The following is a 15878-nucleotide window of genomic DNA, read 5'->3' on the forward strand; positions in this document are numbered from 1 at the left end:
TTTCCTGATTTCATGAAGCAATAATGTTTTCATCAGCAATGACTTCATGAAACAATACCATTTTCATCAGCAATGCATATGTTCTCTACTATTCATAATTTCATGAAGCAATAACAATTTTTATCAGCAATTTCTATGTTTTTTCACAATTCCTGATTTCATGAAGCAATAACATTTTTTCAGCAATTTCTGTGTTCTCTACAAATCCTATTTTCATGAAGCAATAACTTTTTTTGAGCTATGTCTGTGTTCTCTACAAATCATAATTTCATGAAGCAAGAACATTTTTATCAGCAATGACTTTGTTCTCTACAAACCTGATTTCATGCAGCAATAACATTTTTATCAGCAATGTCTATGTTCTCTACAGTTCCTGATTTCACAAAGCAATAAATTTTTTATCAGCAATGTTTATTTTCTTTACAAATCCTGACTTAATTCATGAAGCAATAACATTTTTATCAGCAATGTCAGTGTTCACTTGTATTCCTGATTTCATGAAGAAATAACGTTTTATCAGCAAAGTCTATGTTTCCAACAATAATTTTTTATCAGCAATGTCTATATTATTATCGACAATTCCTAATTTCATGAAGCAGTAACATTTTTATCAGCAGTGTTTATGTTCTCTACAATCCTGATTTCATGAAGCAATAACATTTTTATCAGCAATTTCTATGTTCTCTACAATTCCTAATTTCATGAAACAATAACACTTTCATCAGCAGTGTCTATATTCTCTACAGTCCTGATTTCATGAAGCAATAACATTTTTATCAGCAATTTATATGTTCTCTACAATCCTGATTTCATGAAGCAATAACATTTATCAGCAGTTTCTATGTTCTGTACAATTCCTAATTTCATGAAACAGTAACACTTTTATCAGCAATGTCTATGTTCTCCAAAATAAAATTTCTGTCAGCAGTGTCTACGTTCTGTACATTTCCTTATTTCACGAAGCAATAACATTTTCATCAGCAATGATTTTGTTCTCTACAATGCCTAATTTCATGAAGCAATAACATTTTTATCAGCAATGTCTATGTTCTCTACAGTTCCTGATTTTATCAACTGGATAGCTCATATAGTGTTGTAATTACTTTTTATGGGGGAGACATATTGTTTTTGCATTCATCGTCAGTCCGTTTGTCTGTCTGTCGCATTAAGCTTGTCTGACTTTCACGGGTCAAACTGCTGGCTGGATTTCAACAAAACTTGACAGGAGTAATCAGTACCTACCCTAGTTGTGCATATCGCTGGCACATTCTGCTTCGCTGCACAAAATAGCCACCAGAGCTAAAAATAGAAAAATCTTGTCTGGCTTTCACAGGTCAAACTGCTGGCAGAATTTTGATGAAACTTCACAGGAGTGATCAGTACCAACCCTAGTTTTGCATTTCGCCAGCACATTCCACTTCGCTGCACAAAATGGCCACCAGAGCTAAAAATAGAAAAATCTTGTCCGGCTTTCACAGGTTAAACTGCTGGACAGATTTCAATGAAATTTCACAGGAGTGATCAATACCAAGCCTAGTTGTGCATATCACTGGCATGTTCCGCTTCGCTGCACAAAATGGCCACCAGAGCTAAGAATAGAAAACTCCTGTCCTGCTTTCACATGTCAAATTGCTGGCTGGATTTCAAAGAAACTTAACAGGAGTGATCAGTACCAACCCTAGTTGTGCATATCGCTGACATGTTCTTCTTTGCTGCACAAAATACATGGGGGTGGTGGGGGGAGGGGGGGGGAGACATATGTTTTTGTGATAAGAACACCTACATTTTATTAATTTTTGAAAAATCAAGAATGAAACACAATTTGATTTAAAAAGTTCAGATTTTTTCTACATTCAATATACAACTCAATTACTATGAAATTATTTTACTTATATACTTAAAATTTCATTGATTCAGTCAAAACAGCTATTTTGTGGGAACATGAATTTTCTGATTTAGTAATAAGATAGGAAAAATATATGCTTTGTGATGTAATATTGTGGAGTTCCCATGAAATATAACAATTTCATAGTGCTTTTAATGGTCTCTTTTACATAAGGGTATCAAGGTTCTTTTGTTTCATGAGTTTTTAGCTCACTTGAGCACAAAGTGCTTGGGGTGAGCTATTATAATCGCTCATCTTATGTCTGTCCATCCACACTTTTCTTCAAACAACATCGCCTCTGAAAAAAAAGTGTGATCAAATTTGGCCTGGATGTTCCTTGGATGGTCTTCTTCCAGAGTTGTTCTAATGGTTTGTGGTCACTTTTCCCTATAGTTTATGTGTATAGTGTAAACTTTAAAAAAAATCTTGTGTGAAACTGTTGGCCTCATTTAAAATAATTTCACATATTAAATGGTCCTTTTGTGACCGTCTACCAAGAGTTCTCAGATTATTTCGAATGGTGAAAAAACTTTGTCACCAGAGGACATGGTCATTTTTCTCTGTATACATTTTTTTATATGTATAAAGTGGAAACACACAAATAGTCCTTTTTTGAACTTCTGCCAAGATTGTTACTTTAAAGAATTTCTTGTCAGAAAAAGCAGACCCAATTTTAAAATGCATAAAGATTGTTCAATTTATCCTGATTCATCTATAAGCATGGCAGCTAGGGGGCGTGGTCACTTTTCCCCATATTTTTATAGCAGAAACTTAAAATATCTCATTGTCAGAAACTTCTGGCCTGATTTTGAAATAAGTTGACACAAATGTTTCTTTGGTGACCATTTATGAAGATTTTACAATTTATTCTGTTTTGTCAAAAAACATGGCCGCCTAGGGGTGTGGTACACTCACTTCTCCCTGTATGTATGTTGTTGAAACTTTAAAAGTCTTCTTGTTGAAATTGTCCTATGTCATAATTCCCCTTACCTCTCACCCCACCCCATACAACCCTCCCCCCCCCCCCCCACACACACACATATACTACCTGCCCTTTGTTATTTAGTAGAAACTTTAATAAAAGTATAGTTTTTAAACACTGGCACTATTTTAAAATAGTCCACAGACATTTTAGCCATCTGCCAAAACTGTTCAGGCAAGCAGTGCAACTCAGATGAGCGATCTAGGGCCATCATGGCCCTCTTGTCTCATTTTCAGGTTTAACAGGGGCCATAACTGATGAGAAGAACAAACTATTCTTGAAGAGAATTCAGGATAAACGGGAGTCTATGATGGAGGAGACCAGACTGAAAAGGGTATCATACCAAGTTGTCTTATTTATTTCATGCAAAGCACCATCTGCAGGGGGCTCCATGGTCAACTGGTTAAGGCCGGTGACTGAATCACTTGCCCCTTACTGCTGTGGGTTTGGAAACCCAGATACGATGTAGAATTCTTTCATATTAGGAAATTATGGTGGTAGCTTTCAGAAGGTTGTGGTTCTATCTAGGTACCAGCCCATTCCTGAAATCTTGACATTTCTTACCCTCATTTCTTTATAGTTGAAGTTGACTAATCTGTATTATTTGAATAATATTGGCACTTTATTTTATTTTTTTAGTTCTATTACTTCATAGTACATTGTATTTGGCCATTGTTTTAAACAGACTGAATTTGAAGAGGAGGAGAATGTGCTACAGCAGAAGATTGATGACTTGAGAGATACCAAGACAAAGCTGGAACAGAATGAGAAAAATAAGAGGGACATGGTGGTAATCATTTATGGTCATAATTATGTTTCCCGTCATGTTGGGAATTATATTGCTTTTGTCTTTGTATGTCTGTCTGTCTGTCCACCTTTCACAAAGTTTTTGTACCCCCCACACAACAAAGTTATAAGGGGGGTATACTGGTTTCAGGTTGTCTGTCCGTCTGTCTGTCTGTAGACAGATCTTGTGCGCACCAACTCTCCTCATCCCCTTGACACAATTTAATGAAACTTCACGCAGTGATCAGTAACAATAGTAGTTGTGCATGGTGCATGTTAATTTCTTTTAGAAAAAAAATTTGCAGAGTTACGGGACTTTGTTTTTTGTTACTATACTATATACATAGAGTCTGTATATGCAATCTTGTGCGTGCCTAATCTCCTGAACCCATGCAAACAATTTAATGAAACTTTACACAAGTGATCAATAGTGACCCTAGTTGTGCATGGGGCGTGTTAGGTTCTTTCAGAAAAAACATTCTGCACAGTTATGGGACTTTGTTTTTATTACTGTACTATATACATAGAGCCTGCATATGCAGTCTTGTGCACGCCTGATCTCCCGAACCCTTGCACACAATTTAATGAAACTTCACACAAGTGATCAGTACCAACCCTAGTTGTGCATGGTGCATGTTACATTATTTTAGATAGATATTCTCCAGAGTTATGGGACTTTGGTTTTTGTTACTATGCTATATACATAGATTGCATATGCAATCTTGTGCACGCCTAATCTCCCAAACCATTGCATCAGTTTAATGAAACTTTACACAAGTGATCAGTACCAACCTTACTTGTGCATGTTGGATGTTAGGTTCTTTCAGAAAAATATTCTGCAGAGTTATAGGACTTCGTTCTTTGTTATTTACTATATAGATACAGTCCACATAATTATGCAATCTTGTAATTGCAATTTACTGTGTCAGTGTGTACGGGGGTGGTACATTCATTACCTTCAGTGATAGCTCTAGTTTTTCCTGGGCAAAGGTGGGGGGCCACAGGATCCACATCCCCCTCTGCAAAAATTTTGTCGAGCAAATTCTAAAGGTATTCTGATGAAATTTCATATGCATGATCACCATGATGTGTAGATGTGCACCATTCCCTGTCTGTAAAATGTTTGTTGATAAAACTACTTCCACAGTTTACGTTATGCTTTTTGAATTTTATATAAATATTAAAGCTTTATTGTCACCCTTTTCTTGGTGTCTGCATCAAAAAAACTTTTGCATATAAGCAGGTTTCTCTGAAAATAATAAGGTAATGCTTTCAAAGTTCACATGTATATTTGGCATCATGAGATGACCTCACAGGACAAGTTACATAACTCTAGCTTTTATTTTGTTTAAATTATGCCCCATTTTTACTTGGAACTTCAGGCTAAAGTATGTTTCTAAAAAATTACAAAGCTAAATGATTTCAAATTCAGATGTCTTATGCATCATGAGATGACCTCATTTGGCAAGTTACATAACTCTAGCTTTCTTTTTTTTTTTTATAAATAAAATGCTTATATAAATTTTGTGAAGTTTTGCATGTAATTATGTTTCTTACGAATTACTTGACCAAATGTTTTCAGATTCTCCACACATCTTTGCATTGTGGAATGACCTGACATGACAAGTTTCATAACTCTGGCTTACATTTAAGCAAAATTATGCCCCTTTAAAGCCGACATAATTTTTCTAAAGCTTTTTGTATGTAAGCTAATATTAGGCCGAAGGGCTTTAAAGAGTTGAGTGGGCTGTCATTAAGACAGCTCTTGTCAAAGGGATATCAGTGAAACTTCGTACACCTGATCATTATGAAGTGTAGATGTGCATAGATTTATTTTTCAGGGATGGACAGAGGTGGGGGCACCTATGCCCCCATCTTCTCAAATTTGTGATGCTTTTTGGCTGTTTTTTGTGGGAGAGGTGGGGGTGGGGGGACAAAATTTTTTTTTCCTCAGACAGAGTGGTATTCGGCAGTATTAATCACATTTAGTGATAGCTGTAGCTCATATTTACACTGAAATTGGAAATGAAAGTGATGATCTGTGGAGTCAGATGGTCTTTAGTACAGGGTTTGAACGTTCTTATTTCTGTTGATCAACATGCAGAATTTTATAATATTATTTTTAGACAGTCAACCAAGACAAGATTAAGGAGATCAAGAAAAAGCTGAGTGCAGCTTCAGGTGGCAGACTGGATCAGATTAAGGGAGAACTGAAAAGACATGTATGTATAAAAATCACACAACAGTATGTGATAGGCTGTCAAATTGTACATTTGTTTGTAGCATCTATAGACATTAATGCATAACATGCCCCCAAAAAATAGGGTAGGTACAGGGCTCTCGCGAGTGGGCGACTTGAGCGAAATAGGCGCTCTAGAACTTCAAACTTCGCTCAAATCTAACCTCAAAGCGAAATGCAAGTCGCCCGATTTTCTTGGATTTCCGCACTCGCTAATTAGTGCTACCCGGACTGTTGACAATTTGCACGGTGTCATAATGAGTGCCGAATACACAAACACACGCCGGTAGCATAATTTAAGCTCCTCCTACTTCAGGTACTTGCGAGATTTTCCCGAGAAGTGTGAAAGCGAATCAAATTATCCGATACACCTCGTTGATTGTGTTCAGCCAATTAGCGTCGCGTCTTTGACACTTCGTTTTTAATTTTGTCAACATGTTCGAGTGCGAAAAGCAAAGTGTTTTTTTTTTAAGAAACTACTGATTAACCATGCGATTAATTGGAATTTGGTACACAATTATTTGTTATCTATGATAAAAGAACGACATGTAATGTATTAACAATGTTTAATTTGACTTCCATCGATGAATTTATTTGAATATGTATTTCTAGATTACACAGTTTACTTTCAGTTTCATTCGAGTGAGATTCTGACATTCCTCGGTGAATGACTCGGTGTTAATAATAAACACTTCATACAAGATATAACCAAAATTTGGCGGGTTACATTTACAGAATCGGCTTGAATTTTGAAAACGATTTTTTTTCAGAATTTTTTTAACGAAACAATAACCACTGTATGGGAAATGATCTAACTAAGAAAATGAATGGTCACATCAATACTTTTAATCAAGAAACAAGAAAATTACAGCCACCTTTCGAATCACTCCACATCACTGCGGTAGGAAAAGTCTTCCCACTTCTCCCTAAAGTCTCCCCACTTCTCCCTAAATCTGCTTGAGGGAGAAGTGATTTCTCCCAAAAAATTGGACCTAGCTAGACCCCTGAGGTAGGTGGGAAATTTGTTTTTTTTTTATTTTTCTTTTACAATAAAGAAAGAGCAACACAAAGCAAAAAGTATAAAAAGATAGCGAAAAATAGCGAAAATATTGAATTTTTTTTTCCAGTGCCATAAAAATATTTTGGGTCATGTCAAATTTTTAGGGTAGGTCGGGGTAGGCCTTACCTTCAATAGAATATAAGCTATGACAAACTCTTATCAATGGGAATGAAGCTAACTGCCAATCAAATTGCAAAATAAAATTTGAAAATTACCGAGTCTATAGCACATATTGTGGCTTGTTTTTTGCAGGAGCATGACCTTCAGACCCAGGAGTCCTCGGTCAACACAGATGAACGTAAGCAAGAAATATTAAAATTGTCAAAGGAAAAGTTGAGGATGGAGGCGAAAATAAATGACTGCAAGTAAGATCATAGATGAATATAGGGATCAGATAAAGGTCAATGGTAAGGCCATTTCACATTTACACTAAACTGGAACTGAAACAACAAAAAAAAGATAGAATGCATTATGATCAGTTGGTCAATTAACATTATATGCTGAAACAGAACCTAATAATAAACTGAAACTGAATCGAAAACATGAATCAATCTAAAAGGTGTAGAAAGTAATTTTTGTCTTAAGTTGGTCAGTTAACACATTTTTGCCGAGAGATTCAGATAAAACTTTGGCATATAATTATTATGTGAAAGCCCTATCCGATAAAGACTGGCATTGGTTTGGTTTCAGTTAAGGTTCAATACACATGTATACATGTATATATGAAATGGCCTAAGGAGACTTTATCTTGTCCGCAACATCCCTTACAGAAGAAAAAGGCCTGCTGCGTACTCTTGCTGTGTACATACAGCGTATATGATGCGTACATGATGTGTACTGAAATCAAGGGCTTTAAATAGTACGCAGGATATACACCGCACATACACCGATAGTACGTTTGTAGTACACTTCTGACATGCAAATGAGCTCTGCCGCGTACTTCTTGCTGCGTACATGCTGTGGACTACATAGTACACATGATGTACGCTGGAGGAATTTAGTATGCGGGAAATAGTACGCATCATGTACGCGGCACATACACTTTTCACATGCAAATGAGCCTGCGGTGTACTACCCCTGCGGCGTACATGCTGTGTACTCCTGGCCCGAGTCCTGCGGCGTACATGTTGTGTACTCCTGCTGCATACATGCTGTGTACTCTTGTGGCGAAACTGCTGTGATAATGTAAATTCCTTACCCCACCAACTTTTGTATGCAAATGCTGATCATTTGGACAGAAAAAAGCAGAAAAAAGATAAGTGACATGCATCAATAAGTATTTGCCCTTACCAAAATAATGTAGATTGATGTTATCAAATAAATTAGTATGCTTTTCTTCATCCACTTTTCAATGAAATAAATCAATTTTTGTAGCATGTAATTTGGTAAATATTTGAAGAAAATGGCATAACTGCATCAAGGGGAAACAACTTTAATGCAACTGAATATAAGTGTTATGATTTATTATAGACGATGTGTGCGTAGTATATATTTATTTTGATTAAAATCCATCTGAGAACAATCTAGGACTGGAATTATATAAGCATTAATACACTTTTACGTCCGTAAAAAGTAGCGCACCAACAAATTTTGGATTGATTTTTTCCAATGGGGCGAGCGCAACTATTCTATGCTATTAAGATAAAAGTTACTCGGAAATCAAGTTCTTGCTTCCAAAAAAAAAAGAAAAATGTACAAATCCTTCCTGCATGAAGTGTACTTCAGACTTTTACCTAAAAAAATTCAAAGTATAAACACCAAAAGAAAATGAACAAGTCCCTCCCACGTATATGAAGTTTACTTACATGCGGTGTATGTAAAATGTACTCCTCTGGGGTACTACTGTGTTCGCGGCATATACACAGCAAATACGCAGCATGTACGCCACAGAGGCTTGCTTCTGTAAGGGATAAAGTGCAACCACTATACTGCAACACTGCAGAGAAAAGTGTCTTTGAAAGTGTTTGTCATGAAAAGGTGGTTTAATATAATAGTAATATACTGCAACTCAGCAGAGAAAACTGAAACCTAGTTGTTGTATAGATTTTTAATTGGAAGGAATCTGTGTGCATTTGTAAAGGTGTCATTATGATTAATAGAAGTTGTATTATATGGGCTTCTAGCTAAAGATTTCAGGTCAAGGCATGTAGGTCAACTTTGGTGTTCTGTCTACATGTTTAAAATGCATATTGAAATAATTATTTTAAAACAACTGTACATGTACCTTGAACCAGTATATGATGGCACTTCCGGTATCGAGGTCACAATGGAAAAAAAAATGTTAATACATTTTAGATTGTATTTTACCCTGTGTTTAACTCATTAGGCCATAGAAGGATTTGAAAACAATTATATGACAAATATTCATTGCCTTCTGTAAATTGTGATGGTTTCGGAACTTAAAATTTTGTTATTTCAGTTCAGAGATGAACAGACTTTATTTACAGTCAAACACCCGAACAGAACTGGACTTGCTAATGAAAGATAAAGCTTCAAAGGAAGAGAACATCAGAAAACTGTAGGATATTTTCTGCTTCTTTAAAATGGAAATTTATCTCAGTGGCTGTTTACTTTAAACTTTTATGCTCTCAAAATGAGGCCTATTGTCATTTCACCCTGTTAATTAGTCTGTAAAACCCCCATCACACCAAACTAGTTCTCAAAACGTCCCAACCCGTCCTAAAATATTGTAAAACGGGCTGCGATCTGGCTAGAACGTTTGAAATATGGCCGGAAAATATCCATAACGCGATCATAGTTAGTTCTTAAACAGTTCTCGATATGTCCATTGCGTCTTTATCCCGTCTGAAGTACGTTTATAGTAAGTTCAGTTCGGAAAAAATGCCCGTTCATCTCATGTGAACACCGTTTATATGCAGTCCAAGTCCGTCTGTAGTCAGATTAAAGAAGTTTGTAACTAGTCCTACTTCGTTCCAAGTACGTCGAAATACATTCTAACTAGTTGTTAACTCGACCAACTCGTTCCCAGACAGTTTAACTCGTTCTGGTTACGTCCTCATCTCTCCCTAGTATGTTCAGAACGTAAATTGCAATCACGTTCTGGCCCGTTCGGCTATTAAAAGCCATCACGTTTAGCCCAGTTCTCATTCTCGTTTGTCTCTTCAACCTCTCAAGACACAAAAAATTTACAGCAATAGGCAAGTATCAATATGATTCCAAAGAAAAGTGAAGCCAAACAGAGACAGGGAGTAAAGTGTTAAAGCAGTAAAAGACCAATGCCGATACAGTCTCCTGAGTCAACCCCTGAACGTGAAAGTCGAGAGGATGAGTGTTGTAATATATTCCCTGCACCTTCTGACGACTCTGTCTCCAAGTCCGAGGATGAAGGAGGACAGAGTCAGAAACCGAAAGGCATAATCTTGGCTAAACCTTGTGCCAAAATCTTGAACCTGTACGACAACGGCATGTATTTATACCCTAACTTGTGTAATTGTACTGCAGACGCGATCAACGTTGTAGGAACTGTGAATAAACGTACTAAAAACGTGCGGAGCGTACTGAGAACGTATTGTAAACTCTTAGAACTGTTTTGAAACGTATTGCAAACTTAGTATTTTGTTTTGATCGTATTCAGACGGAATAACGACGCACTAAGGATGTAATGCGGTCAAGTTAAGTCTTTCTGTGAACGTGTTAAACGAGCTACAAACGGATCCAGTCGGTGTGCACACGTACTTAAATTGACCCCCTGATGGCATTACGTCATACCACGTCTCTAGTACGATCGAAGTACGGCGGTTCAGTTCTTTGTACGTCCATCTCATTTTAAGTACGTTGTCAATCCGTCTAACTGCAGGACGGAATGATCGGCAGAAATTTTGGAGTATATATAGGCTCAAAGTTCTGGAGCACCATTCCCATTCAATCCCGTCTGAGCCAGTCCATAAAGTTCTTAGACAGACTGTAGAACGTCGCTACTACATTTGTTCCGTTGCCACACAGTTTGAGCCCGTTCGGCTACATTTTTTAGAACGTACTAAAAACGAGCTTGGTGTGATGGGGGTATTAGTTTGTCTGTCCATCTGAGGCACTGTGTCTCAGCTGCAACTTTTAAACAATTCAGTGGATTCCAGTGAAACTTAATGCAAATGTTAAATATAATGAGATGTTTGGCATGCAATAGTCCAATTGTTTGTGGCGTGTACTTTTCAACTTCTTCAAAATAAAATGAACATGTTTATTCAAATTTAAAATTTCAAGCATTCTCCACAGCTGCCTGGTTAAAGTCACTGACTGAACTTTTTGCCTCTGACGTCTGTGTGTGCATACCCTGATAGGGTCTTCATGTGAAAAACCAGCCAGCTTTCTGAAGGTCTGTGGTTGTGTGGGTATCACTTAAATCCCAACAAAACAATAAAAGATATTCTTTCTGCTTTCCAATATGACAAAGAACTGTCAAAAAGCAGACTTTACTTTTTGATGAAAAATAAGATTTGAGGTTCACATGAGCTGTATGTACAGTCTAAATCTTAGCTGATGATGTTGTTTTTACTTTTGTCTATAGTACTTTCTTGAATTTAGAATTTTGGAGGGCAACAGTCTTCTGTTTTTATTTTTGTTTTTGTTAATAAGAAGAGCCAAGTTAAGGTTACAGTAGATTCCTCACCCCCACCCCCACACAGAGATCATGAAAAAAAAATGGTTTCTGGTTTATAATTTTAGGTGGGATTAATATATTGTCACCAGTCTTATTGTATAGCAGGCTTATATGAAGATCTCATGCTCAGTAACTCTAATTAGGAATGAAATATTGTGATTGAACATGATATATAGGTAGCCCAATAAAACAGAGAGATTAGAGATTGTTTTTGTGGCCACTGTTAGGTCAAGGTCACTGTTACTAAAAATAGAAAAATTTTGAAATTTGTTTATGGAATTTTGTGTCTGATGCCTCTTTATGGCTTTTTGGAATATTTAAAAAATCTTCTGCTCAGACCAGTGGCTCGATTTCAAAATAATTTTACTGAAATGTCCTTTCCACATAACCATCTACCAGATTTCTTCAAGTTACATTAATTTGTTTAAAAAAAAACATGTTTATCATGCACTGGAGCTAGATTTCTGAATATGGCTTTGTGGAAAATTTTAAAAGTCTTCTCCTCTTGGTTTTGAAATAATTTCACACAAATGTTTCTTTGGTGAACTTCTACAAGATGCCTTCAGATCTTTCTGCGATGTTAAAAAAGATGGCTGCAAGGGGGAGGGGCCAAGTTTTTTCTATATGGCTATAGTGGTAACTTTGAGAATCTTCTTGTCAGAAACCTCTGGATTGATTTGCACAAATGTTCCTCAGTTGATGCTACCAGAGTTGTTCAATCCAGCTGTGAAACTCATGTGAGCTGTTTAGGGCCATAATGGCCCTCCTGTTCAGCATTGAGCAAATCTGGATGTATTTTATGAAGTTGTTTCATTTAATTTGACTGCAGTAATAAGTTAAATAAGTTAAAATGTTTTATAATAGTGTATTATATTTTGCCTTCTAGGATAGACAAACATAAAGTCACAGTCAAGCATCTTCTTGTTAATGCGCCAAGCAAAAATATCCATGGTAAACTAGAAGATTATATCAGGTAATTCACTGAGTTTACTGTTCAAAATTTAATGTTGAATTAACATTGTCTGTCATAAATTTTGATAGAAAAGTGACAAAACCATGGTCTGTCTGTCCGTCAGTCCATCTATCTGTCACACTTTATTTCCGATCAATAACTGGAGAACCATTTGATCCAGTACCTTCAAATTTCATAGGGTGATAGGGCTTATGATGTAGATTACCCATATTGTTTTTGGGGTCACTCGGTTAAAGATCAAGATCACAGGGGCTTGAATATGGAAAACAGTTTCCGATCAATAACTTGAGAACCACTTTACCAAGAATGTTGAATCTTCATAGGATGATTGAACATGCAGAGTAGATGTTCCTATTGATTTTGGGGGTCACTTGATCAAAGGTCAAGGTCACAAGGGCCAGAACATGGAAAACCGTTCCCGATCAACCCAGAATCTTCAAACTTCATTGGGTGATAGGACTTACAGAGTAAATGAATGACCCCTATTGTTTTTGGGGTCACTCGAATAAAGGTCCAGGTCACAGGGCCAGAACATTGAAAGCCATGTCTGATCCATCATTTGAGAGCCACTTGACCCAGAATGTAGAAATCTAATAGGATGATTGGATATGCCTAGCAGATGACCGCTATTGATCTTGGGGCCATTCTTTCAGAGGTCAAGGCCACAGGGACCATGAACATGGAAAAAAACATTTCCAATCCATAACTTGAGAACCACTTGACCTAGCACATTGAAACTTCATTGGATGATTGAACATGCTAAGTAGGTAATCCCTATTGCATTTCAGTCACTAAGCCAACTATCAGTGTCTCTTTGACTTTCGCTGCTGTCCCCTATTCACTTCTTGTCTATTACTAATATGCACTGGGAGAGACATGTGCATTTCTGATTTTGAAATAATTTCACTTATTAAATGGTCCTTGTATGACCCTCTACCAAGATTGTTCAAATTATTCTGATTCATCAAAGGGGCGTGGTCACCTTTTACTATATGTATATATTGGGAACTTTATTAAAAAATCTTCTTGTCAGAAACTGCTGGCCCAATTTTAAAATAATCTCGCACAAATGGTTCTCATGTGACCCTCTGCCAAGATTGTTCAAATTATTCTAATCCATAAAAATGTAAAAAACAATCCAATATCATTTACCCAACCTCTTGTTCCAAAATTATCCAGGACCCTCCCCAAGTTGAGAATGATGAGGTTTTTTCTGGGCAAGAGTCAGGTCTGTACTTCAAATGTCACCTGCAAGGGCATTAACCCATCGCACATGTTTGATTGATGTACATGTATTTCATAACATAAAAATTATAGAAACACAAATTTTCCTTCTTATGATATGTTTTAATGAAGTTAAAGTTATACATGTATTATCTGTTTGTGTAGTAACCAGAATAAAGATGTGAAGAAATGTTCAGCTAAGCTGAATCAGATCACAAACAAAATGTCAAAGATGGAAACAGAGAGAAAAATGAGCATGTAAGTGAGATTATTGGATATTAAACATTTTCATGTCTTGTTATATGAGTGTGAAAATAAAATGAGGCTTATATTCTGTAAGTTAAAGCTACAAGATATTTCATACCCAGAAATCTAAGCCAGTTTGCTGGCTTATTGGCGAAATTGTCTCCCTTGAAAACAGCTTATCGAGTGTATCGATTAGCCATTATCGGTCAATTTACGCCTATTGAAATATAGAAGGGGAAAATCTTTAACACGTCAAATGACATCAAAAGCATTATCTGACAATATTTATTAAGTTATTGAAGTAATCTGCAATATTTACATTTTCTTTCAATATAATTTTTAATAAAATAAAATATGATCTTCTTGCTTCCCTAAGCGTTTGAAATAAGTAACTAATTTTGATCCCGAGTCCCACTGATTTCTGTAGGAAATGACAGATTTTAAGCTTTACATGGTCTTTTTAAATGATATATTCTCATATTTATACTCATCTCACAACATTTATTAAGTTATTGAAGTAAACTAGAAAAGTTAATCTTTCTTTCAATGAGTTTATTTGTAAGTTATTTTTATGTCTTCTTGCTTCCCTAAACGTTTGAATATCACTGAATTTACTAATTTGGAAATTTTTGCCCGTCTTAGTACACGTGTACTGATGACACCGGATAAACTGGTACAAGTCTCTGAATTAGATAGACAAGTGTGTCGATCTAATTCCGTGTTTAATGTCATTACTTTGTCAGATTAAATAAAAAAAATAATGTTATTTTAAATTACATGTTTAAATAAAAAATATTTCATTTTTTAGCCCACCATCATCAGATGGTGGGCTATTAAAATCACTCTGCGTCCGTGGTCCGTCATTCCGTCCGTCCGTCCGTTAACAATTTCTCGTTATCGCATCTCCTCAGAAACTACTGGGGGGATTTTGACCAAACTTTGTCAGAATGATGTATTGGTACCCTAGTTGTGTCCCCCTGAAAATCAGACTGGTTCAGCAAATTTTGAGTGAGTTATGGCCCTTTGTTTATTTCTATATTTAACATAGATTTATATAGGGAAAAACTTTGAAAACCTTCTTGTCCAAAACCACAGAGCCTAGGGCTTTGATATTTGGTTTGAAGCATCATCTAGTGGTCCTCTACCAAGATGATTCAAATTATTTCTCTGGGGTCAAATATGGGCCCGCCCTGGGGGTCACTTGGTTTATATAGACTTATATAGGGAAAAACTTTGAATAACCTCTTGTCCAAAACCACGGGGCCTAGGGCTTTGATATTTTGTATGTGACATCATCTAGTGGTCTTCAACTAAGATTGTTCAAATTATACCCCTAGGGTCAAATATGGCCCCGCCCTGGGTGTCATATGGTTTACATAGACATATATAAGGAAAAACTTTGAAAATCTTCTTGTCCAAACCACAAAGCCTAAGGCTTTTATACTTGTAATGTAGCATCATCTAGTGGTTCTCTACCAAGTTTGTTCAAATTATCCCCCTAGGGTCAAAAATGGCCCCGCCCCGGGTGTCACATGGTTCATATAGACTTATATAGGGAAAAGTTTTTAAAATGTTCTTGTCAATAACTACAACATTCAAATTTGGACCACTTGTATATTTTTGAGTGGCAAGATGAACCTTGACATGAGTTGACCTTGATTTTGACCTAGTGACCTACTTTCACATTTCTGTAGCTACAGCCTTCAAATTTGGACCACTTGCATAGTTTTGTGCACTGGAAAAAACTTTGACCTTGATTTTGACCTAGTGACCTACTTCCACATTTTTGAAGGTACAGGCATCAAATCTGGACCATATGCATAGTTCCGTGTTTCAAAATGAAATTAGACATTGATTTTGACCTA

The 15878-nt window shown here is 36.4% G+C and overlaps 1 protein-coding gene across 1 annotated transcript in view; it reads left to right on the forward strand.

The window, feature by feature from the left end:
- LOC123557604 (DNA repair protein RAD50-like) overlaps positions 1–15878 on the forward strand; it is a gene marked incomplete at its 3' end in the record, with an annotated part of 49730 nt that overhangs the window by 22682 nt on the left and 11170 nt on the right. The window contains 7 exon segments of the mRNA XM_053536275.1: positions 3104–3201; positions 3553–3657; positions 5780–5875; positions 7205–7317; positions 9372–9470; positions 12457–12543; positions 13933–14025. Coding sequence (XP_053392250.1) covers positions 3104–3201; positions 3553–3657; positions 5780–5875; positions 7205–7317; positions 9372–9470; positions 12457–12543; positions 13933–14025 — 691 coding nt within the window.

The sequence above is a fragment of the Mercenaria mercenaria genome, unplaced genomic scaffold (genome assembly GCF_021730395.1).
Source record: "Mercenaria mercenaria strain notata unplaced genomic scaffold, MADL_Memer_1 contig_889, whole genome shotgun sequence".
In the NCBI taxonomy this organism is placed as follows: domain Eukaryota; kingdom Metazoa; phylum Mollusca; class Bivalvia; order Venerida; family Veneridae; genus Mercenaria; species Mercenaria mercenaria.